The 23186-nt window shown below is 42.0% G+C and overlaps 1 protein-coding gene across 3 annotated transcripts in view; it reads right to left on the bottom strand.

Annotated features, from left to right (window-relative positions):
- Positions 1-9011: 9011 nt before the first annotated feature.
- Positions 9012-23186, bottom strand: part of RAB11FIP4 (RAB11 family interacting protein 4) — a 158479-nt gene continuing 144304 nt past the window's right edge. For all 3 annotated transcript variants that reach the window (XM_051992370.1, XM_051992372.1, XM_051992373.1), the window contains 11 exons: positions 22878-23069; positions 21568-21702; positions 20799-20834; positions 19116-19215; positions 18692-18795; positions 18408-18548; positions 14837-14918; positions 14426-14563; positions 13767-13925; positions 11133-11276; positions 9012-9512 (listed from right to left, as the gene is read on the bottom strand). In XM_051992370.1, the coding sequence (XP_051848330.1) occupies positions 9396-9512; positions 11133-11276; positions 13767-13925; positions 14426-14563; positions 14837-14918; positions 18408-18548; positions 18692-18795; positions 19116-19215; positions 20799-20834; positions 21568-21702; positions 22878-23069 (1348 nt within the window). In that variant the 3' untranslated portion in view covers positions 9012-9395. The remainder of the gene's footprint in view (positions 9513-11132; positions 11277-13766; positions 13926-14425; positions 14564-14836; positions 14919-18407; positions 18549-18691; positions 18796-19115; positions 19216-20798; positions 20835-21567; positions 21703-22877; positions 23070-23186) is intronic.

Genomic DNA, 23186 nt, shown 5'->3' with positions numbered 1-23186 from the left:
ATCCCTTCTGCATGAAGTAGGATCTGTTAAATTCTGTTCGACTTAGTGGCCCCAAACACCACATTAACAGGAACTGGGGTCCTGCTTGGTGATACTTGGGCAGCTATTTTTGCTTTTTCCCTGGTTTTAAGGGAAACATCCAGAATGGAAGTTGTTCCTCTTCCCATAGTCTTGTGCAGCTGTTTGAAGCTAACCCAACAAAGCCAATCAGGAATCTGTAATGTGACAGCAGTATCTGCAAACCCCGTTCCTTCCTCAAGTGTGTTACTGGGATTCCATGGGCAGTAGTTTTATAAGAGTAACTGTTTTCTCAGATACAATACTTCTAAAACAGAGTGTGCAGGACAATCAAAGAAGGGCTAAATAGGTGTGTTCTCCTAATCTTTTCAAAATAATAATAATCTGTACAAAATGATCAAGTGTTCATTGTCAAGTGGAAAGTAATTTAAGGGCCTGAATCTTTTGGAGAAGTATAAGTGTAGTGTAGACCTGTCCATGAATATTTATTTTCTTTACATCTCCTCATGGTCCACAAAATTCAAATACAGTCCATTGTATTTATACATTTACAGGTCATGGGAGAGGGAAGTCAGGGCCAGGTTACATAGGACAAATGAGGTTTTTTTTTTTTTAAAAGAAGTACCCCAAATTACAAGTAAATGTGAAAAATTCTGTACAGTCAAGACAATGAAGGAAAGGCACACGTCCAGCAGACCCCAAATACATGCAAACAAGAGATCCATATGGCCTGGGCAACACAGCAAAAGGCAAAAAAAAAGTCCCACAATGCAGTTTCTAGGATAATTCATTCAAGTGCAAACAGTATTTCAAGCGTACCGTGAATACAACACGGATAGCTTCGGAATGTAACCTCCCGCTCTCTGGAAAATCAGAGCCAGAGAGAGATTCAAAGGCTTACTTAAGCCATTTAAGTTTAGAAGGGAAAAAAATCCAAATCCCATACAAGTTTAACCTAGATGTGTGGCCTTGGCGTAGGAAACCGAGTTGTGTGCGTACAGTGTGGCCACATTGCATTAAAGGTCGAAGCTTGGCAGAAACAAGTTTCTCTCAAGTCATTTTAGATATTCTTTAGCTCCCTAGTTTCCTCATTTAAGCAGCAGCTAGTCACTCATGGGTCTGAAAATTGGGGAAGGAACAGTACAATGAATACCATGATCCCTTCTCCACTAGGTCTTCCTCTGCTCTAAAACTTGACTTTTGTCACTTAACTGATCTGTGTGAAACATGCAATCACACAAATATCAGAGCAAGAAAGTCCCTGTAATCCAGTCTGGTCATTTTTCAGAAAAGGCAAATCAAAAAAGATTTGCCTGAAGTTATACAGTGAATTTTAGTGCTGGATCTCAGGAAGTGTATATCCCAAAGCCAATTAGTGTTGGAAGATTGGAAAATGGCTATCCAACCATCACCAGCCCTTCTTCCTATTTTCATTACCCCAGAGGTTGCTGTGGTTCAGCCACAAATCCATCAGGACAAACTATTGCTGGGCACTGGTGTACCTACCCACCAATGGAACATCATGAATATCGACTGTCTTCACCAGAACCCTTTGTCTAATTGCTTTCAGGAGGGAGGTCTATCCCAAATTATTTCCAGTTTTCTCAAGCGTAGAAAAGGCAGGAACCATTTTGAAGTAAAGCTGTCCTTATCATTATCATTTTCACTACTCTGAATTCCCCGTTGGGTCTCAGAATCAAAACCCATGCTTTCCAAAGTGAACTATCAACAGGAGTTACCCAGAAAGTTTCCTGACTCCCAAAGAAGTCAAGGAGAAAAGGCAAAGAAAGGAAGAGATACATAGCACCAATACCAGCTGATGGATGTTCCTCGAACCCTTAGTCACACAATCCCTACTGCTCCAAACCAGAGTATTATTGCGGAACTGAGATGTAACCAATCTCTCATCTTTGATACAATTATACAAGGTAACCCTGATACAGAGTGTCCTCTCAATCTTTCCTAGTTCTTTACTCCTGATCCAGGAGACCTGTAGTAATTTGCTGAGTTTGCTATATTTAAAAATATCCTCCCAAACCTAATCCCATAATGCCAAAATTTCCTCCAAAGCTAATCATTCACATCTGTACTCTTAACTTGTGGCTTTAATGGGGCCATGTGGAAAGGGGGTAAATCAGGAAAACTTACTTCAATCCTGCCTGTTACTATTCCCACCCATGTTTTCAACTAATTGGTCTAACCATGCTTTAGTGATGGCAATGGAAATTCGATGATTTGGGGAAAGATAGTAGCATAGTTTTGGGGGAAGGGAGTATGGTGGGAGGTTTAATGGGAACAGAAAAGGAATCGACTTTAAGGCAGCTCTCATTAAAATTTCCCTTGGTCTACTCTCCCCCAGGAAACCTCAATAACAAAGATCACTTTTCACTCAGCAAGACACAAGAAAGTGCAATTCCCAAGTATGTTTTAAGGAAACAGACTTCTTGCTCTTGGATCCAAACTGGTTTGGGGAACAGGGACTGATGTAAGGAAGCAAAGAACTGAATTCAATTTAAAATCAGAGAATTTAGAATGGGAAAGGGCTTTGAAGGTCAGCAAGTCCAAAGCCCTTCATCTCACAAAGGAGAAAACTGACAAGAGAAAAGTGACTAGTCTGAAGTTTATAAAGTTAATTAAGTGAAAAGGGTGTTGGGACAGGGCCAGAGAACCTGAGTTCAAATCCTATCTTTGGAGTTTAGTATCTCTGTGATCTTTATGTATGAATGAAGGATTTAAGGTCCTTTCTAGCTCTAAACTGTTGCTGTTCAGGCATTTTTCTGTCACTTCAGATTCTTCATGACCCCATTTGGTAAATGGGGTTTTCTTAGTAAAGAGATTCCAGCTGATTTTACAGATGAGGAAATTGAGGCAAACTGTCTGAGATTAGATTTAAACTCATGAAGATAGTACTCCATGCATTATGGTGCCACCCCACTGCCCGTTCATAAACATAGATTCCCTCCCTTCCAGTCTGCCCTTTGCCTGTTCCCTCAGTTTTTAACTTTTATTCCTTGATGAGTTGTGTAAAAGATCCATTCTGAGCACTGGCTATTAGGTCCCAACAGCTGGGAGGAAATCCTAACATTTCCCCAAGGAGATTCCTGAATCATTTGGGCAAATGTGAAGGGAAAAACCTTGTGGGTGTGAGGCAGTGTAGGATTCTTGACTAATTTTTGGTTAACAGCCCATTAAACTCGTGTCTTCCTTAAAAAGAGCAACGATCAGTCTCCCAGGAATCCTTGAGGTTTAGTTTACCCCAGCATGGTGACTGCCAAAGTTAAAATGCTGTCCATTAGCATATACAATCTGCTACAACCTGAAACGTTCTAGAATTTCATTAATTTCTTAAAGAGCTATGACAGCTTTTCTGTTATTAAAAAAAAGGTCATGCATAAATTCATGAAATTCATGAAAAAACAGATTTGTCTCTTATTCATATTATTTCCATGGTAACTGATTATGTCAAAGTGACTTAAGTCTAATTTTGACTGGGAGTAAAAAAGAAAAAGGAAATTATAAAATCACAGAGTTGTTAGAACTGGTTCAGATAAGGAAAGGGGCTGGACCTCTGATTTCAACTGTACTGATATAAAGAACTTCCAGGTAAGGAATTCCCTCCCCCCAGTGCAGGTTCAGCATCTTCTCAGAACTCAATCTAGGAGAGTTTCCTGGAGCAGAGGTGACAATTATGAAGTCTATGGCCCACAATGCTCCCAGGTATGGCTCAAACCCGATTAAAATGTAATTGGGAAATATTTCACAAAATAAAATATCATATAATACTACATTTTCAAAGTGTTGCCAGCAGGGATCCTTATACGTGGATTAATGGCTCCTATTTGTATCTGGGTCTGACATCACTCTAGCACTAATGAGGCTATGAAGTCTTGCCCTATATCATAGTGCCTCTGTTTGAACTAGACAGGATCATAAATCAACTGGGCTTGATATTGGAAGGGGAGGAAGTTCATGCAGAGGACCCCGCCACTCATGTCTACAAGAATTGGACTAGGTGTATATATATTCTTCAGTGAAAGTACAAGCAACTATGAAATTCTTCCAGGCTGCCTGCTGATCCAAGGATCTATGTCTTTAGAAAAAAATAGAGGTGGGTGCTTTTACCTCATCCTATCAGGCTCAATTTCATCACTGGCAAAAATCAAGGCCATCAGCCCATGTCTGGGCTCAAAGATGGGGCTGTGGAATCTGAAGACTAACTGCGGTGCCCATGAACATCTCTCTCCATAACCACCAGGGGGAGGTCCTGGGCAGCCAGGAGGACTTCACAGCTCTCCTGACCCCCAGCGGTGCCTTCTGATTAAAGCAGGAGGAAAGGAAACTCTCAGTAAGAAAGTGACAAGTAAATCTCCCTCATTAGCCAAAAGAGTAGAAACTGTTTCACTTTTGTCTTTGTATCCAAAGCAGGCATCTCACAAGGTGTCTGGCACAAAAGCTTGTGGATTTGTTGATCTAGTTCAATCTGCTCTCTTTTTTTTCCATAAGGAAGAAAGTTAGATTTGAGTCAATCAGCAAGTTGAATGGCTGAGCCTCTTGGGGTCAGTGCTGAACTGGGAATTAGGAAAACCTGGGTTCAAGTCTCACCCCAGATACTTAATTTTGTGACCTCTATAAAACTTCTCTGAGTCTATTTCCTCAATTGTAAAATGGAGTTGTTAATACTATCTATCCCGTGGACAGAAACAGCTACACCCAAAGAAAGAACACTGGGAAATGAATATAAACTGCTTGCATTTTTGTTTTTCTTCCCGGGTTATTTCTACCTTCTGAATTCAATTCTCCCTGTGCAACAAGAGAACTGTTCAGTTCTGCACATATACATTGTATCTAGAATATACTGTAACCTATTCAACATGTAAAGGACTGCTTGCCATCTGGGAGAGGGGGTGGAGGGAGGCAGGGAAAAAATCAGAAACTAAGTGAGGGCAAGGGATAATGCTGTAAAAACTTACTCTGGCATGGGTTCTGTCAATAAAAAGTTATTTAAAAAAATACTATCTATCCCACAGGGTACTTTTGTGAGAGTCAAATTTGATGAACATACATAAAGCCCTTTGCAAACCTTAACTAGGTAAGCTCATATTATCATTCGGTGCAGGATATACTTTCTGCCTTCTCACATCCAACCTGGTTCCCAGCCAGGCGTCCAGCAGGGAATGGAGTACAGTCACAGAATGCTGGACCAGGAACTGGAAGTGGCTACCGGACTCTTCCCACCTAAACTTCTTCCCTCAGGGAATTATAGTCTCATTTATTTCCCCCAAACCATTCTAATACTCATGGAAAAAATAAGACCTGGATAAAAATAACAGAAGTTGATTTCTTTCCATGCCTTTACTATCCTAATTTAATGTTTACTTTCTGCCAGATTCTATTTAAAAAAAAAAAGTCAAACTGTAAGGATGATACCAGGGAAATTTTTCATAGCCTGCCTTTAACACTTACTAGTTATGTAACCCTAGGCAAGTCACTTCTTTAATGCCTCAGTTTCCTCATCTGTAAAATAAAGGGGCTAGACTGAATGATCTTTCAATGGTTCCCTCCCAGTTCTAAGACTATGATTCTATGCATTTCCATCTGGGAAAGTGGCCTTTAATCTCGTCCCCAAAATTTCATCTCAAAGAAAAAGACCTGGAGGATACAGGAGTGGGCAGAAAGGTCTTAAAGGTAGATATGAAAGTAACAAGTTTATACTGAATAAAAAAACCTATATTTACTGACTCAAAGGGAGAAAAAAAGATGCAATATCATCACAGATAAAATGGCAGTTTCTTTCTTTCATTTCCTTCTTCCCTCCACTCTGAATCTCCCCCCTTCACACCCACACCCACACATATGCACAAGTACGTGTGCACCTTCCAAAGTTGCCTCAAGGTTAACTATTTAAACAATGAAACTTATTGGTCCACTGGGCGGAATGAAGCAGGTCAGCTTAATCACCACTGATTATGACAACCTTTAAAAGCATTTTTAAAAATATCCCAACAGTTTATTTTGAAAATTAAAAAAATTATTAAAACACCTATACTGAACTTAACTTTAAATAAATGTTACAAGAGACTTGATCCTTTAAACAAGGTGTTTACAAAGAGAGGGGAAGAGATAACCACACCAGTGTCTGGCCTCTCTGATCTGGAGAACATCTCTTCCCCTGAACAGTTGTGCAAACAGCCACCGACCCAGGAAAAGCGGCACCTGATACTATCTGGGAAGAGTAAAGAAACAGTTAAGAACACTAGACTTGCCCAGCTGCCTCCTGGAAGTGGGATGGGGGCCAAAAAAATTCCCAGAGCTCATATTTGCTTCTCTTTGTTTACAAGGATGGATCCTCTCTGCACCAGATACAAATTCCTCCATAAATTTATGGCAGCTTGGGCACCTGAGAGTTTTTCTAGGTGTCCCCACTGAGGCAGACTTAGATGGGTGTAGGAAGTGTACAACATACACTGCATTTGATACAATCAAAACAAGCACACTCTCTCTCTCTCTCTATATATATATGTCAACTGACATTTTTTGAAATCACCTATTCTCAACTTCTTTCTATGTACGATCATTAGGAAGGCCAATGCTAGGGTTCTTGGTCTCTTTTTTTCATTTGATTAAAACACGCTCTTTTGCTGCTTAATATGATTGCCAACCCTGGAGTTTTGGTGGCTTTTTTTTTTTTAATTTCTATTCCCTACCCCCTCACTTCCCTTCTGATTTTTTTCCTCTTGCCTCTTCCAATCCATTCATTCCATTTTCCTTTTCCCATTTCCTCTCCCCTTAACATCCAACCTTCTCTTCATACTCATTCCCTTACTGATTTCCTATGGAGTACCTCATACCCATGTGGAATCATGGAACTGACTTTAATGAGAACTCAGAAGATTGATCAGCCAGGAGCTGTTAATACATCAATATGATTTGAGTGGCTAATTCTTTTTGGAATGGATCTGTGATGTCACTGTTATAGAGAACTTTCAGGTGAGGAAACTCCCTCTACTCATGCAGAAAGCTGCCTACTCAGTGACTTCAGTTTTTTGAGAGTCTCCTGGAGATTTGCCAAAGGTCACATGGCCTGTATGTGTTGGAGGCTGACTAATTCATTCTTTCCTACATAAAACAAAAGTTGCTTTTTGTCAGTCTCCCCTGTTAGGGAATAACTCAGCTTACGAGGTTGTCCAGATTCCTTGTGAAGGGAAAGTCCAGCTCCTGTAGCTGCTCTCACAGACCAGATTTTTAGATTAGGGAGAAACAAAATCAACAACAGTCCCACTGCATTTTTGTTCTTTTTGCTTCCATGATGGCTACCCCTCAGCCTCACTATGCTCCTCCACATCCCCTTCTCCAACATGCCCAGACATTCCTTTTCACATGACAAGGCTGAAGAAAACAAGAAACTGAAGAAAAAAAATAAAAGATCATCAACTTGGGATTAAGGGACATGGGGAAATGCATCCCAAAGAGATATAAAGATTCAAGATGAATGTAGAAATTTCAGAAGTGAGGAAGTGGGGGAAAGTAAGCAGTTGCCTACTGTCAAAGAGCTCAGTTTCTACAAGAGTGTAGATAAAAGATTCTTAGTGTGAATCTCCCACCAAGTGTCAGGAGAATGATGAAAGTCAATTCAAGTTCTCCTGGGTTAATCCAGTCAAGTCCCATGGACATCCTCACTTTTTCTCTTCGGTGCAGGTAACAAAGGGCTGTTTGAATATTCAGAACAAAAGGAGTTTCATGTCCTAGCAGAATGTGGATTCTGACTTTGTAGCTAACTCCTTTGATGGCAAAACTCCATACCCCAATAGGAGTCAGCCTAGCAGGACTGTGCTGGGTTCCTCCAGTAGGGCTTTTAAAAAGTGTTTTTTTTTTTTTTCTATCTAGTTTGGAAAAACAGGAATTACTCATAGACCCAATCCCACTGCTCAGTTTCTCATTTAAGCCAGTTTGCCCTTCTCCTTAGGAAGGCTGCTGGCCCGCCTTCCTAGAGGCTCACCATATTTATCCAAATATGATGCAATCAACTGATTTAGCACACTGCAGCTCAGAACTCCCCAGCTCAAGAGATCTGCCAGACTCTGCCACCTAGGTAGCTGGGATTACAGACAAACAGACACTACCATGCCAGGCCACATTGGATGGGACTTAAAAATCCAAACCTCTGAAGACGTCCGCTTCAGCCCCTACACAGACATGGCCCATGGGCTTCCAAATCTAGATGCCAACCATTCAGAGGTCCAGGGATGGAAAGTGATGGTGTGGGATGAAAGTTGCTATAAATAAGCCTCTTCTACCACCAAAATGAGGCTTCAGTTCAACTACGAGTGATTTACAGCCCATCCCACCCCCATTCTTTCCAGACATCTATTCCCTAACCAAACATCTTCATTTTCTTAAATAAACAACGAACACACACACACACACACACACACACACACACACACACACACAAACAAAGGGGGGAGGTAGTAGGAATGTAGGAGTGCAAGGGAAATCTTAAAAAAATAAAGACCAAGACTCCACCCAGAAAGAAATTAAACAGCTTGAATTCTAAGTCCCCTGAAAACTGGGGTTAAGTTGTAGAAATAGCTACTTGTGAGACCCAAAGCCATTCATACATGAACCCAGAACCAGCTACTAGTCATTATGAATGGTGTGTGAAATGGAGGAGATAGATCTTAAGTGACAAACCACTTTTTTTTGCCAGCAAGTCATTATGGTAGTCTAAACTTTTATCCCTAAACACACCAAAAATGTGAGGCAATGGCTTTATCCTCCATGATTTTCTACTAAAAGACTAATTTTTCTTTCCTGACCCAAATATCTGTGCCCTAGCAGGGTGTGCCACCGATGGAGGCAAAGGGAGAATGATATCAAACTAATTCTAATCACAAGGCTGCTAGGTATTCAAGTTACTGGAAAAGTCATTGTTTTCTTTATCCTATAGGAGGCAAGGGGTTACCTCCAATAATAGAGATAGATCTTTTAAAAAATCCTTACAACCAGAGGTAGTCATTTTATCCAATATCTAAAATACAAGTTTCCAGTTATATTGTTATTACAATAATAATATCCTATCCCTTCTGCCAGCCTTCTTTCCTGCAAAGGTACAACAAAGTGCATGAAAAGCTAACCAAAGCAGACCTTTGGGACCAAAGGCTCAACAACGTACCATCTTCAATATCAACATTCACACACATTCATTTTCTCTCATACCCAATTGTACACACACATACACACACGGCTGTATGTATAGACATTTACAGTATTAGTGACTCTTAAATCCAGTGACATGTGCAGAAGGTGTCAGGTGGCCGCTGCTCTCCCAGGCTCTTCATTGGTCCCACTCCCACCTCGACCCCTACATCCATCTCCTTTCAGTTTTTGATTTCCAGGATTGACGGGTTGTGGTCCAGGATGGCTAGAATGATCTTGTCCATATACTGTCTCAGACGGTAGTTGATCTCCTCTTGTTCTTTGAGGGCTTCCATAAGCTGAGAAGGACAGATAAGAGACACCTCATGAAAACCCAGCCTTCTGTAAGCAAAGCCAACTTCCTTCCCCTGTTCTGACTGGCATTAGCCTCCAGACCTCAGCAGAAAAAAACAAGGTATCTAAAAAAGCTAGGCTGGGCGTGAGTCACAATGGACTGATCAGGTGGGCTAGGAAAGAATTCAAAAATTCTCCTATATTCAAAAACTGAATGATTTTGGTTAAGAATTTGATTTCAGGAACCTAAAAAGGCTCCTAGCCCTGAAATGGATCGTGTGCCATCAACTAGGGCTGGGAATATGCTACAGGCCCCCAGTTTGAAACCTTGAGGAAAGAAATTTAGATCCAGAAAACATCTAAGGTCATTTGGCCCAATCTCTTCATTTTACAAACTAAGGATCAATGAGACCAAGTGAGTTAGTTACTCAAGACCACAAGACTAGCTTGGTCCAATAAAGAGATACCTGCCTCTTGTTTTCCAGTTTTAGGGCAGGGAAAGAAAAAGATATTTTAGTAAAATGATTCCTGGAAAGGGATGTCGGTAATGCGAAAACAAAAGATATCTTTAAATAAAACTTTGTTCTTGTTTTTTGTTTGTGGCAAGGAACTGGAAATTGAGTGGATACCCATCAATTGGGGAATGGCGGAATAAGTTGTATGCAAAAGAATGTAATGAATATTTTTGTTCTGTAAGGACAATGAGCAGGCTGATTTCAGAAAAGCCTGAAAAGATTTACATGAACTGATGCTGAATGAAGTGAGCAGAACCAAGAGAACATTGTACACAATAATAACAAGATTATGCGATGACCAGCTGTGACTTGGCTCTTTTCAACAATGAGGTGATTCAATGCAATTCCAATAAACTTGTGATAGAAAGTGCCATCTGCATCCAGAGAAGGAACTATGGCGAATGAATATGGATTAAAGCATAATATTTTTACTTTCTTTCTTTCTTTCTTTTTTTGGCCTGGTTTCCCCCTCCCCTCCCCCGACCTTTTGATCTGATTTTTCTTATGCAGCATGAGGAATATGGAAAAATGTTTAGAAGAACCAGACATGTTTAACCTATTGGATTACTTGTTGTCTAGCAGAGGAGAGAAGAGGAGAAGGGAGGGAGAAAAATTTGAAACATGTTTTTACAAAGGTGAATGTTGAAAACTATCCTTTTATTTGGAAAAATAAAATGCTACTATAAAAAATAAAACTGAAAAATGTTGCTATTATTTATTATTATTTTATGTATTACTACATTGTTAATAACAAAATGTTATATTGTTATTTAGATCTAAACATCTATGAGGATGGTAGTTTTAGTCTTTCCCCAGGCAAATGATAAAAAAGAAAATCAATTCTGAATCAACACTACAAAGAAAAATGCATTTATAAAAACCCTGGGGGACAAGAGGGAGATTAAAGAGGAAAAGAACATTTTAACTTGAGTTTTCTTGGCAAAATGTGATGGCTGCCAGTCTTGACCCCTTGTCCCTTGCGAGTATGGAGAGTTTCTTAGATCAGAGGTGAGCAATAACATATCTAGGGACTGACAGGTCACCCAGAAATGCTTTTTTCCTTTTCTTAAGGATCCACTGAGGGTCCTCGGGGTCCGAGCCCATCCTTACCTCATCCCGGGAGGCCGAGTCAATCTCTGCTGCCAAAGACTGGGCTTTGGTCTGAGTAGCAAAGAGATTCTTTGCTTCATAAAGACTGAGACTTAAAATCTGCCCATTCAGGTCATCATTCTGATCTCGGAGCTTCTGGTTTTCCTGACAAAAGCATGACAAAAGAGAGGAGTTAGAAATCGTTAATCAATCAATCAACCAGTAGTGATTCAATTCAAACAGAACTGAATTAGCCCAAAGAAGATGTGAAATGTGTAAAATTAGAGAATCCACCCCAAATGTTCACAGGGACTATTTGTGCCTGACTGGTGGCAGAGCATTCCGAGCTCCTGTCAGTCTGATCAGCCACAGTCAGATACAGTGTAACTCAATTCTAACATAATGATGTCATTTTGGTTGTCTTAGTAAACGAAGATAACAGTGAGCACCTACTATGTACCAGGCACTAAGCTGTAGCTTGGACTTCAACAATTAAAATGAAAATCCCTTCCTTTATACCTTATTGTGAGGGAAATGACTTTCAATCAAAGCATCAAATGGTATTTCACAAAGCACCTACAATGTGCCAGACGTTGTGCTAAGCACTGATAATACAGAAGCAATAGGGAAATAGTCACTGCTTTCAAGAAGTTTATCTTCTATTCAGAGGGGGAAACCCTCAACCAATCAATATTTCATAAAGCACTTACTACGTGCCATGCTAGACTTCTCCAAGGAGACCCCCATATCTCATCTCATCTGATCCTCACAATCTCGAGGTAAGGAAAGTATTCCATTTTACAGACAGGGAAACTGAGGTTCAGGAAAGGAAGGAACTATGATTATGTGTCAGAGGTGGATATCTTAAGCAGATGAACCCCAACTAATCCAACCTCTTCGTTTTACAAATGAGGAACTCAGAGAGTAGCTTGTACTGGGTCGCAGAGTGGGGACACACATCTCCGGCAGGATGTGAACCCAGAGGCCAGTTTTCTATCTACTGTATCACCATGTCACTTCTTTTATCGTTTATTTCTTCTAAATTTAATTTGATTTATTTTTATTTAAAAGTTTACAAAGCATTTTACATGCACTACTGAACTTGGTCTTGACAATATCCTACTTTGTGAGGTTTAGCTACTGTTATTATTCCCACTTTATAGATGAAGAAATTGAGGCAATCACACAGCTATAAAGTGACTAAGACAAGATTAAAACTCTGTATAATCTTATTATCCTATATAGGGATGCAGTTATAAAGGGAACTTGTGACATTTGAACAAGGATGTCCCAGGTGAGAAAACTCCGTCTACTAGTTCTGATTGGCACTTTTTTGTATAACTAAAGAAGTTACTGGGGAGGCTGGAATGAAACCGTGAAAAATATACTGAACTTGGGCTTCCTGAGACCTGAATTCTAATTTTGATTTTTCTACTTAGCTACCTGCTGATAGTAACTGGGCAAATTGCTTCATTTCTCCAGGATTTATCTCTAAGATGAAAGGAAAAGACTAAGTAATCTCTGATTTCCACTCCAGGTCTTAGAATTTCATGTACCATTCAGCATCAGAGAAAAAGCAGAGAGCACAGAACATGAGACGGAGCTGGGGAAAAGACGTAGAATTCTGCCACTAACCTGCTATTTGAGTTTAGGCAAATCATCTCCCCCATCTTACTCCCATTCTGAAGCCTCAGATACAACAAAGAAGGGATTGGGCTGGGATCTTAAACATTCTATAATTCTAGGGTGACTTTTGGGCAAGTGAACTTTGTAAAGTCAAGAGACGGGCTCGAATCCCCAGCTCAGCTACTTACTAGCAACAGGGCAAATGGAAATCTCCCTCATCTGAAAAATGGGCATAAAAATCCTCGCACTCCCTACCTCATAGGTAGGATCTCATGCAAGGAGTCTGAGAAGTCATACCAACGCCACAGGAGAAAACTGGGGGAAATAGGAGGAAACTCAAGGGAGGAAATCACTTGCCTTAGATAACTTGGTTATTAAGTGAAAGAGCCAGCATTGATGCAAGTCCTTGAATTCTAAATCTTCTATTTTTCCTACTGCCTTTCTTTAGAGCACTTTGTAAATCTAAAAATTATGTAGAAATAATGTGAGTCGTTGCCAGACTAGTTTTATCTAGTTCCATGGCACTCAGTTTGCCTTTTTCTTAACTTCTTTTACTATTAAAAACAGCTTTTTCAATGCCTTTAAATCTTTTTAAATTTTTAATATAACTCCTAGGGCCTAGCAGGGGCTGTCTTTCTTTTTTTTTCCCTTTTACATATTCTTTTGTTGATAATAACTCCCAGTTTTCTCCCTCTTTACCAGCAGCCTTGCCTACTTTGAGGAAGACTCTGCCCTCAAGCCTCCTGACTGGATAAATGTCATCTATCTATCTATATCTTCATCATCTATTTCTCCATCTCTCCATCCAACTGCCTACCTCTCAATCTATCCACCTATCTTCCAGTCCCTTTCTCTGATGTGAGATGCTGGTGGGGGCTTGAGACATGCTACTGAAAATAACCTGGCTCCTGTTATGTGGGACTGATGCTTCCTTTCCCTGCTCCACCTTGGAAGCAAAGGTTAGGCAATGGAAGCCCTCAAGGGACCCCATCTCTCCCCAGCCCCTGGAGTCCACCCACCCAGACTCACCTGCTTGAGCCGCTTGATTTCGTGTTCCAGTTCAATTTCCCGGGCTCTGGCATTGAATTCACTCATGCTAGAAGAGGAGCTTCGTCCCCGGCCAGGCCGCTCACAGTCCAGTTTATAAAGCTGGAGGTGTTCCAGCTCCTTCCTCAGGTCCTCAATGAGCTGTAGGAATGAAAGCCCAAATAGGAAAACTTCATTTCAATGCAACAAGCACTTATTATGGTATAATAATTCTACCAAGCACCAGGTATAAGATTTAAAAAAAGTCTCTGCCTACTTAGAATTTTGTTCCACAAAACATGGGTAACTCAGCCTTAAGAGGCACATAGATTTAAAGAAGGATGGAGCTTGAATTTCTTCTCAGTCTCAATCTCCTCATCTGAAAAATGGGAATCGGAATACTTAAGACTAATACTTCCTCCTAGAGCTGAATTACACAGATAAAGAACTGAAAAGACCTATAGGTTCAACCACTCATTTTTACAGATGAGGAAACAGGCAAAAAGTGACTTATAGCCACCACTTATAGCTACTAAGAGTCTCTGGTAATATTCTAACTCAGGTTTTCCTGATTTCGGGTCCCCTACACCCCAGGGTCTCACTCAGTGGGTTTCTTGGGGAGCCGATGATTCGGGTGGCTGAGCAGTGACCCAGTGACCCACCTCCTGGGTAGCCTCTCGCTCCTTGTGGTATTCTATCCGGTTCTGTCGCAGCTTGTCCATCATCCGCTTGTACAAATCCATCTCGTCCTTCAGCCGGAGACTGGTATCTTCTAAACGGTCAGACATCCGCTGCCGCTCCTGAAACGGGGGAGATGCCAGCCACCATTCAGAGACAGGGCACTGGTGCCGATGGAAACGGGGAAGGGGGCAGGGAGAGAGTCCACCAACATCCAAGCCCTTGGGTTGGGTGACCTCTCAACCCATCCCCCCCATTTCCATACCAGATCCTGCCTTGTCTGCACCCAGAAACAACCGGCGATTTCCCAAAACACCGAAGTCAGGAGGGAAATATTTGGGAATTGAGGTAATGTAAAAATGCACGCAAAAATTATTAATTAAAAAATTCCTTACCTCATCTAATTTCTCCGTTTGGGACTTGAGACGGGTCACTGTGGTCCTTAATTCTGTGTTTTCTTCTTCTAATTGTTGTACCCTGTGGGAAATGGGGGGCAAGAGGGAAAATCAAGGTCAGTTTCACTCATGGACTCGAAGTCCAGAATTTAGATCCCAAACTTGACTTCCTTCCAGAAAAAGGCCAAATACCTAAAACAACAAACATCTAGCTTTGGGTTTAATGGGTCAGGCTCTCAGAAATCAAACTATGATTTTTTCAAAGCTGTATCTGCTTTCATTTTTCTCCAAAAAGTCCCCTCTTTCAAGAAGTTGTTTCTGATTCCAGTCCTTTCCTGCCTCAGTCTTTGCCCTGGACTTGGAGCACTCTTCACAAGTTATATTACATCTTCCCACATCCCCCCGAATATGTCTTTTCCTTGGGGGTCTCCCTGATGTTTCACTGGTGCAGCTCAAAAGCAATGCTCACTCTGGCAAGTATCTATCAAGCTGGGAAGACTTCCTGGACGGACCAGGTCAGAGAATCATTCTCTCTAAATTCAACCAGGTTTATTACTGACATGGCCAAGGGAAATTTATTTTTTAAGACCCAGAAACTCAGAGTAACCATTTATTAAAGTAGGATTTTGTCAAAAATTGGTATAATCTGCCCCAGTGAAGTGTGTGCACTGATTCATTGATCCTGGAGGTACTAAAGGAATTATACAGATCCTTAAACTCCAGCAAAAGGAGAAACTGTGTCTGACAACCATCTTTGTATCAACACCCCAGCAGTCTGCAGATGTAAGAAAGGGAAGGTTGTTTGCCCTCAGCCACACAGCAAGTTAGTGGCTACTCTGGTACCAGAACTGTGGATTCCCTGATCTCAGTTCAGAGATTTCCTTCCATCACTGACTCTTACCAAGAGGTCAAGAGGGAGCAGCACACTGCTGGGATTAAGAGCACAACAGAAACTCTTGGAAACCGGCCTTCAGGGTGGAAATTAAAAATAGGATCCGGGTTGTGAAAGTAAATAAACAAATCCATCAGTTCTCAGGGGCATAATTTGTTCTAGGTACCTAGGGGATATGGAGGGGATGCTGCTCTCCAACTTGAAATCCTGGTCCACCATAACTGTTTCTCCAGAGGTGTTATGGAAAGACTCAGGAGACTGTATGTTAGACTTAGGGGAACCTGAGTTCAAATCCCGCTTCTGACACTTCTTCCTAGATGGGAGATGTAAGGGAATTACTTAACCAGTGACTCTTCAGAGTTGGGATTTAAATCCAGATCCCCTGATTCTAAAGAGAATGTTTGTTCCCCTATATCATGGTTTTCCCATCAAAAAATATTAACTTTTTCTCTTTAACTTTTAAACTTTCTTTATTATTCTTGGGTTTTTTTGGCCTGCAACATAGAGATGCTTTGCATGAATGCACATGTCTAATTATATCAAATTGTTTGCCTCTTCAAGGTGGGAAGGAGAGAATCTGGAACTCAATTTTTTTTTTAAATGTTAAAAATTTTTGTTTAAATGTACTTGAACATTTTTTAAAAATATTAACTTTACTCAATTGTAGTGCTTCCTATTTGCAAAAACAAATAAAAACTTGACCTCAAAACTCAAACATTTAACTTTGCACATGATGTGACCACATCATTTTAAAAGGATATTTCTTAGTAGAAACAATTTTGTTTTTAACTCTTGATATGGTCAGAATTGAATATGACCACAACTACATCAAAGTTCTTTTGAGTCAAAACAATTTTAAAAGCCTGAATTTCTCCAGCCAATGAAATGAACTCACCACGCCTCCAACAAACTCCTTATAAAAGCACACTTCCCACCTCTCAATAGAAAGAGCAAGAAATTTGTTTTGCTTGACTATGTATATTTATTTGTTAGCAAGTTAGTTTTTCTTTTTTCAAAATGGGCTGAGAAAATAATTTTGCTCACTGAAAAAAAAAAAAGTTAAATTTTTAAAGGTTTTTTTTTTGAGGCATTTTGGGGGCTGTGGCCACTTTTAACTGAAATCCACACGGCCGTGCTGTTCAAAACCCAGAATAATTTCTAAAAAGGAAGGGACATTTAGGAATTTCTGCAGCAGAATCTTCATTCAGGGGCATGATCTGAACTCAGGCCTTAGTATTCTAAGCACAGAGCTCTTAGCCCTGTAGCAAATTGTCTCTGATGGGTGAGATGAGTAAGGAGGAAGCAGGTACACCCTTACCCTGGCTTCTCTATCTGGCATCAGGAAAGCTGCTCCTGACTATCTTTGCTAACATCAATCAGTCCACCCAGGGACGGGACAAGCTTTGGAGGCTCCAGCATGGGACGACAGAGGAGAGACTTCAGACTGTGCTTTGTGCAAAAGACTAAAGGCTGCTCTTTTCAGCATCAAAGGCAACCCACAGAGAGAGCACCCGAGGCAGCTTCTAGCCCTCTTCAGAAGGTCTGCCCTCCTAATATCCCACCTGGGGAACCAGAGAACTTTAGAACTGAGGGAACATTTAGCGCCAGCCCCCTCATTTGAAATGTGAAGAAATAAAAATGCAGAAAATGAAAGCACTCACTCAAGGTCCCATATCACGAGTGCCTTCAGATTTACAATCTAATGGGGGAGACAGCATGAAAGCTGGTATATATAAAAATCAAGCTCTACACAGGATAACTGGGAGATAATTAACAGGGAAGGTTCCAGAATGGGGAAACATTTAGCCCCAGCCCCTCATTTGAAACATGGAGAAATAAAAATGCAGAAAACGGAAAGCATTTACTCAAGGTCCCATGCCATGAGTGCTTTTAAGATTTACAATCTAATGGGGGAGACAACATGAAAGCTGGTATATATAAAAATCAAGTTCTATACAGGATAAGTAGGAGATAATTAACAGAGAGAAGGTACTGGAATTAGAGGGGTTGGGGAAGGCTTCCTATAGGAGGTCGGATGTTAGTTAGGACTTAAAGGAAGCCACGGTGGTCAGTGATCAGTGTGGAGGGGGACAGACAGAGAAGCTGGCCAGGGCCAAGAGATGTCGGGTCTCGGTGGGACAGCCAGGGTCGTTGCATCCAAGAGAATGCGTCAGGAGTAAGGTGAGGTTGAAAGAAACACTATCAGCCCCACAGACGGATTTTCTTGATTTAAATCGGCCCAGGATGCCACCTTGTAAGTGAGCTCCACAGCAGAGAAAGCCCTGTCCTGGGCGTGAGGAGAGCTCTGCCCCCAGTGTACCCAGGTGCCCTTGAAAAAGTCATTTCCCAGGCTCTAAAATGGGGGTATTATTGGTTTCTTCTTAACTTACATGGACAGGGCGAGGATTCACTGGATCATAAATGTAAGGGATTTTAAGTTCCAAGAATTCTTATCACTACTAGAATGTAAACTCTGATGCCTCAGTTTTCTCATCTGTAAAATAGAGCTAATGCATACGGTCCCTATCTCACTGAGTCACTGTGAAGTATTTTTGCTAATCTTTAATCATTGTATCAACGGCATTATTGACTTCACCCAGCATTCAAAACATCATCTGTGGGACTGACACGCCAGATTCACCGAAAGCCAGAGAGGGGGTGAGATGCGAATGTGCGCACCTTGTGTTGAGCAGCTCGATCTCGGTGCTTTTCTCCTTTTCAAGCTTGCTGAACAATTCCCGATGCCGTCTGATCTCCTCCTCCAGGGTCTGCTCTGCTGTCGTCTCCTGGTCTTTCATGATCTCTTCCAGCTCATGTACCCTGCAGAGGGGCAGCCACCGGGGTCAAAGGGGGCTTCTGACGGAGACATGCTCTCCGCCGCCCTCTTGCCATCACCCCCCAGGACAGCCTGGCAGCCTCCCCACTCCCATCTTCCCAGGAAGGGGGGGCAGCTATGAAAATACCTGTGGACGAGCTGTGTGTTTTCTTGCTTTAATTTGCTCTTCAGATCTCCATTAGTCAGACTGTCATTTTCCAGTTCGGTCACCTTTTTCTCCAAAAAGCTCACCTACAAAAGGGAAAAAATGGAGCGGATTTAGGGGACGGAGCGTCGCAGGCTTGGCTGTGGCAGGTCCCCCTTGTGGGATTGTACAATCACGTGTCTACCCTCTCCCAACCCACATCCCAGTCAAACACCCAGTTGGTGCTTATTAAGTTTTCTTGCTGAACTGACGGACTTCCCTAGGAACTTAGTGCCCCGGGGGTTTCTTGTGGTTTGGGTACCACGGTTAACATCTAAGCCCCTTCCACGTCTCACCCCATCCTGCAAGGGGAACAGTTCAGATCCTCTTCAGAAGCCCCCAGAGCCCTACAAAGGGGCGCCCTTACCTTTTCCGTGAGGTCGTTATCGCAGGAGTCAATGCTGTCCCGGAACAGGTCCTCGGTGCTGCCGTTACTGCTGCTGAAGTTGCTGTTGTGCATGAGTTGTCTGTGAATGTCAAAGTGGAAGCTTCTTAAGGGCAGGAAAGAGTTTTTCTGTTTCTTAGCATAATTAAGGCTAGAGATGGAGACTGTGACTTCCTCAGTAAGGGAACTGCTTGGAGAGGAAAAATACTCCCCAGTCTTAGAGTTGTCAGAGGCACCAAGACACTGAGACGACTCGTCCTGTCCAAGTCCCCTCCAGGTGGGGAACTCCTGTTCTCCTGGCCCTGAAGCCAGTCCTCCAATTACTGTTCCATTATGTGTGGGTACCCACTTAAGAATATATGCTTAAAGTTCATGCATGAGATTGGTGATGGCAGGAGGGGCAGCTTTTACGCGCCAGGAAAGCTTCCCAATCAGCTGTGGGATGGCATCAGGGGTATATCCAATCTTTGCATGGATATAGCCATGAAGGTCTAAAGCCAGCAAGCCAATGGTCCCATGCCTGGAAGTTATTTTTCCTTTCATTATATTTTTATGAACTGGGAACGTGTAGGTGGTGCAGTGGATAGAGCACCATCCCTGAAGCCAGACGACCTGAGTTCAAATCCAGCCTCAGACACTTAACACTTCCTAGCTGTGTGACCCTGGGCAAGTCACTTGACCCCTCAGGGTTTGCCTCAGGGGAAAAAAGATTGTTCTCTATTTTTATGAACCCAGTAAAACTAAGGAACTTCAAAAGACCCTATGTGTTTGATGCCACAAATATTCCTGAACCAATCATCAAAGATTTAGAGGTGGCAGGAACCTTTAGCGGTCACCTTGCCCAAGGTACTCATTTTTATATATGATGAGATAGAGGACCGAAAGGTCCTGGGACCGACACATATTCACACAGGTAGTCAGTATTTCAAATATAAGTACTTTTTCTCCATATCACAATCTTGAAAAACCTTACAATATCTTAAATAAACCTTTAAAAGCTAAAATAACCTTAAAAAAAAAGACTTTTAGAAAGGAAAAAAAAAACTTGATAACCATAAAAAGGTAAAATAACCTTTAAAAAAAGACTCTCAAAAAGGCCAAATGGAGGGGATGAAAGAACCAGCCTGTGTATACAGTGGAATAGAATGTGATCATCTATTATTTAAAAATACTCTTTTCTTTTCCCCTTTTTAAAATTCTTTGATGGTAATGAAAAACTTCTCTGGGAAAGAATATTTTTAAAATAACATCAATAAAAATTTACTTAAGCAAATAAACTAAAGCAAACTTCATATTTTCACAGAGGATCATAAACCCCTTGAGGGCAGGGGCTGTGGATCCACCCCACAGGGCCACACTCAAGAGTTTGTGATGTTCCTGGCTAAGTGTCAGTGTTCCCATGGCAGTTTTCTCACTTGGGGCTCTTCTAATCTAGGGAAACTGAATCAAGGCTGGTTTTTTGTGTGGCTGTCAGGAGAAAAAGGAACAAGCTTCTGTTGGACAATTATCCTTGGAACGTCCATCCCGTCAACTGTTAAGTTTCTGTGCATGAAGCTCGAGGGCGGGACAGAGGAATTAGGGGAAAGAAAAGGGGCTGCCAGGAGCCACACAGATAAGTAGAAACAAAGACCCAGAGAAACCCAGAAAAGGTGGACAGGATCTTACCGGCCGAATGCTGTGCTAGAGATCTTCCGGTTAGGGCTAGAGGAGAGGAAAGAATACATCATTGAGACCAGCTTTGGTCTTAAATAGAACATGGCAAAACATTACTCTCATTCAAGATAAAGGGTTTTTATTGGGGGAAGGAGGAGGAGGTACATCACAGATTGTATGTTGAGTTTTGAAACAACCCAGGGAGGAAAAGTAGGGGGAAACCTACTTATTCTGTTTATCCTGAATAAATTGGGATTGTATTTGCTGTTCCACGAACCCTCCTCTGTGCTTTCCCATCTCCTAGCTCTTGGCTGAGCACTCCCTTCTCATCTCAGCACAGGAAAAGCTCATTTCCCACTTTCTCCCTGTCAACCACAGCTGGCCAGGCCCGCAGCTACTTACAGGTCCCAAGAATCTTAGCTTAAATCTTATATCCTACGTTGGGGAGTGTAGATTTTGTGCCAGAAATGGGCTTAGTGGCCATCTAGTTCAATATTATATTATAGAAGGAGGAGGAAAACCGAGGTCCAGAAGGGACCTCCCGGGTCACTTTGTCCAAACCTTCATTATATGGAAGAAATGAATCCCAGGAAAGTCAAGTGGCCATACAGAAATGCTGGGATTCAAATCAAAATCATTGGACCTTCCACACTCCGGATGTCCCACCGGAGGGACCAAGCACCCCACTGGTTGTGTAGACACAATCCCTTATTTGGCACAGGACGGGAGAGGGTGGGAACGAGGGTCTCATTCATGTTCCTTCGGGTCAATGCTTGCTCACCTGTTAGCCTTAAGATTTTTTAGCCTGGTTTCCAAATCATTCAGCAGACTGATCTTCTTACAGCACTGGGAGCAGTAGACATCCAGCAGTTCGCTATTGTAGACGTGCCTCGTTTTTCTAGGGGTCTGTCCTGCACTGTTTGTGGGTGGGAAGAATATAAGTTTACTTATCATCTGCCTGGGCTAATTGGTCAATATATCCTCCTGAGCTGAGGCCCCAAGGAAGCCCACAACCATGAGAAAAACAAACAGCAGCAGGAAGTGTAATACTTTTCCAGTTTGCAAAAACAGACTTAACAAATGCAAATACACATTGTGATCTGCCTCCCACATCCTTGCGGGGTATATTTTACATGTATAGTTATTATCACAAGCTCCGTATTATAGGTAAGGAAATTTAATATCATCATGCTGAGGTTCACAAAACGGGCAAATGTCTGGGATTGGATTGGAACCAATTCTGCTGACTCTAAATTGAGTGAGTGCACTTCAGGAATGTCTGAGAACTGCTGAAAGCAATTCAATGACAGAAATCACTTCAGCTCTAGAATCATCGTAAAAATAGGGAGGGGAAGGGAGATCAGTAGGCTGATACCCATTTAAAGGCTAGGAAGATCAAGATCTGCAGCCTAGGATAAGACTCCGTCTCTAATATTTAACTCTTGCCTCTCAGCAATTTCCCCAGATAAATCTGAATTGGTCTCTTACCCAAGCACGAGATTGGGGGAAAGTAGAGACAGAAAAATAGACATTGGTATTTCACAAAAACTGTCACACAGAGTCAGGTCTTCCTCTTGCTCCCAGTCCCCAGGGAGGAATGTCCACCGCAGAAAGAATTAGGGCAGGAAGATGACCAAGCCTAAGGCCCCTGACTTAGAGCCAGTAAATATTTAACAACTGGCTCTGAAGAGTAGGAGGGAGGTTTGCAGGACACAATGCTCCACTAAACAATGCAAAACATAACCTAATAAATCAAGCCCTGATTTGTAGGGTTACTGATTTATGAGATGTAAGTTCTCCCACTGACAACTGAAAGTCGCTGAGAGCTGGCTCAAGCGGCTCCCAGCAGGGACCTTCTTAGAGCCCAGGCTGCTAGCTGAAGTTCTCAAATGAGGTGGGACGGTCAGCCGGTAGGTCTGTCAGTAAGCATTTATTAAGCGCCATGTTCGGGCCAGCCATCAGGCTACCTCTCCAAGAGCAGTTCTGCCCTATTTTCCTTGGTACAAAAACACCAAGTTGCTCCCCCATCTCACCTATGAACCCCAAATCCTAGGCAAGTCCCATTTCCCACCCCAGACCCACAGCAGCCACCTGGAAGACACAGAAGACCCCAGGTCAGAGTACACATTAGTTCGAGTTTCATCATCAGGACACGGGCTGCTGGGGTTAAACTCCACATCTTCCCCTTCCCCGTAGTCTTCAAATTGTTCTTCATTACTGATGAGAGAGGCTGTTGAGTGTGTGGAGAGATCCGATGTTGCAGATGGATTGGGGATAAATGACCTAGAAGACCAAAAAAAGCACTTTTAAAAACTTTTGACATTTAAAGGCCTTCCCAAGGTGGCTCGGAGCCACCTCTCCAAACTCAGTGCACGGCCCTCCCTGGGAGGAATTGGTCTG

Source organism: Antechinus flavipes, chromosome 4, assembly GCF_016432865.1.
Source record: "Antechinus flavipes isolate AdamAnt ecotype Samford, QLD, Australia chromosome 4, AdamAnt_v2, whole genome shotgun sequence".
NCBI lineage: Eukaryota > Metazoa > Chordata > Mammalia > Dasyuromorphia > Dasyuridae > Antechinus > Antechinus flavipes.
Note: the sequence above shows the minus strand (reverse complement) of the source record. Positions and strands in the feature narration are given on the sequence as shown.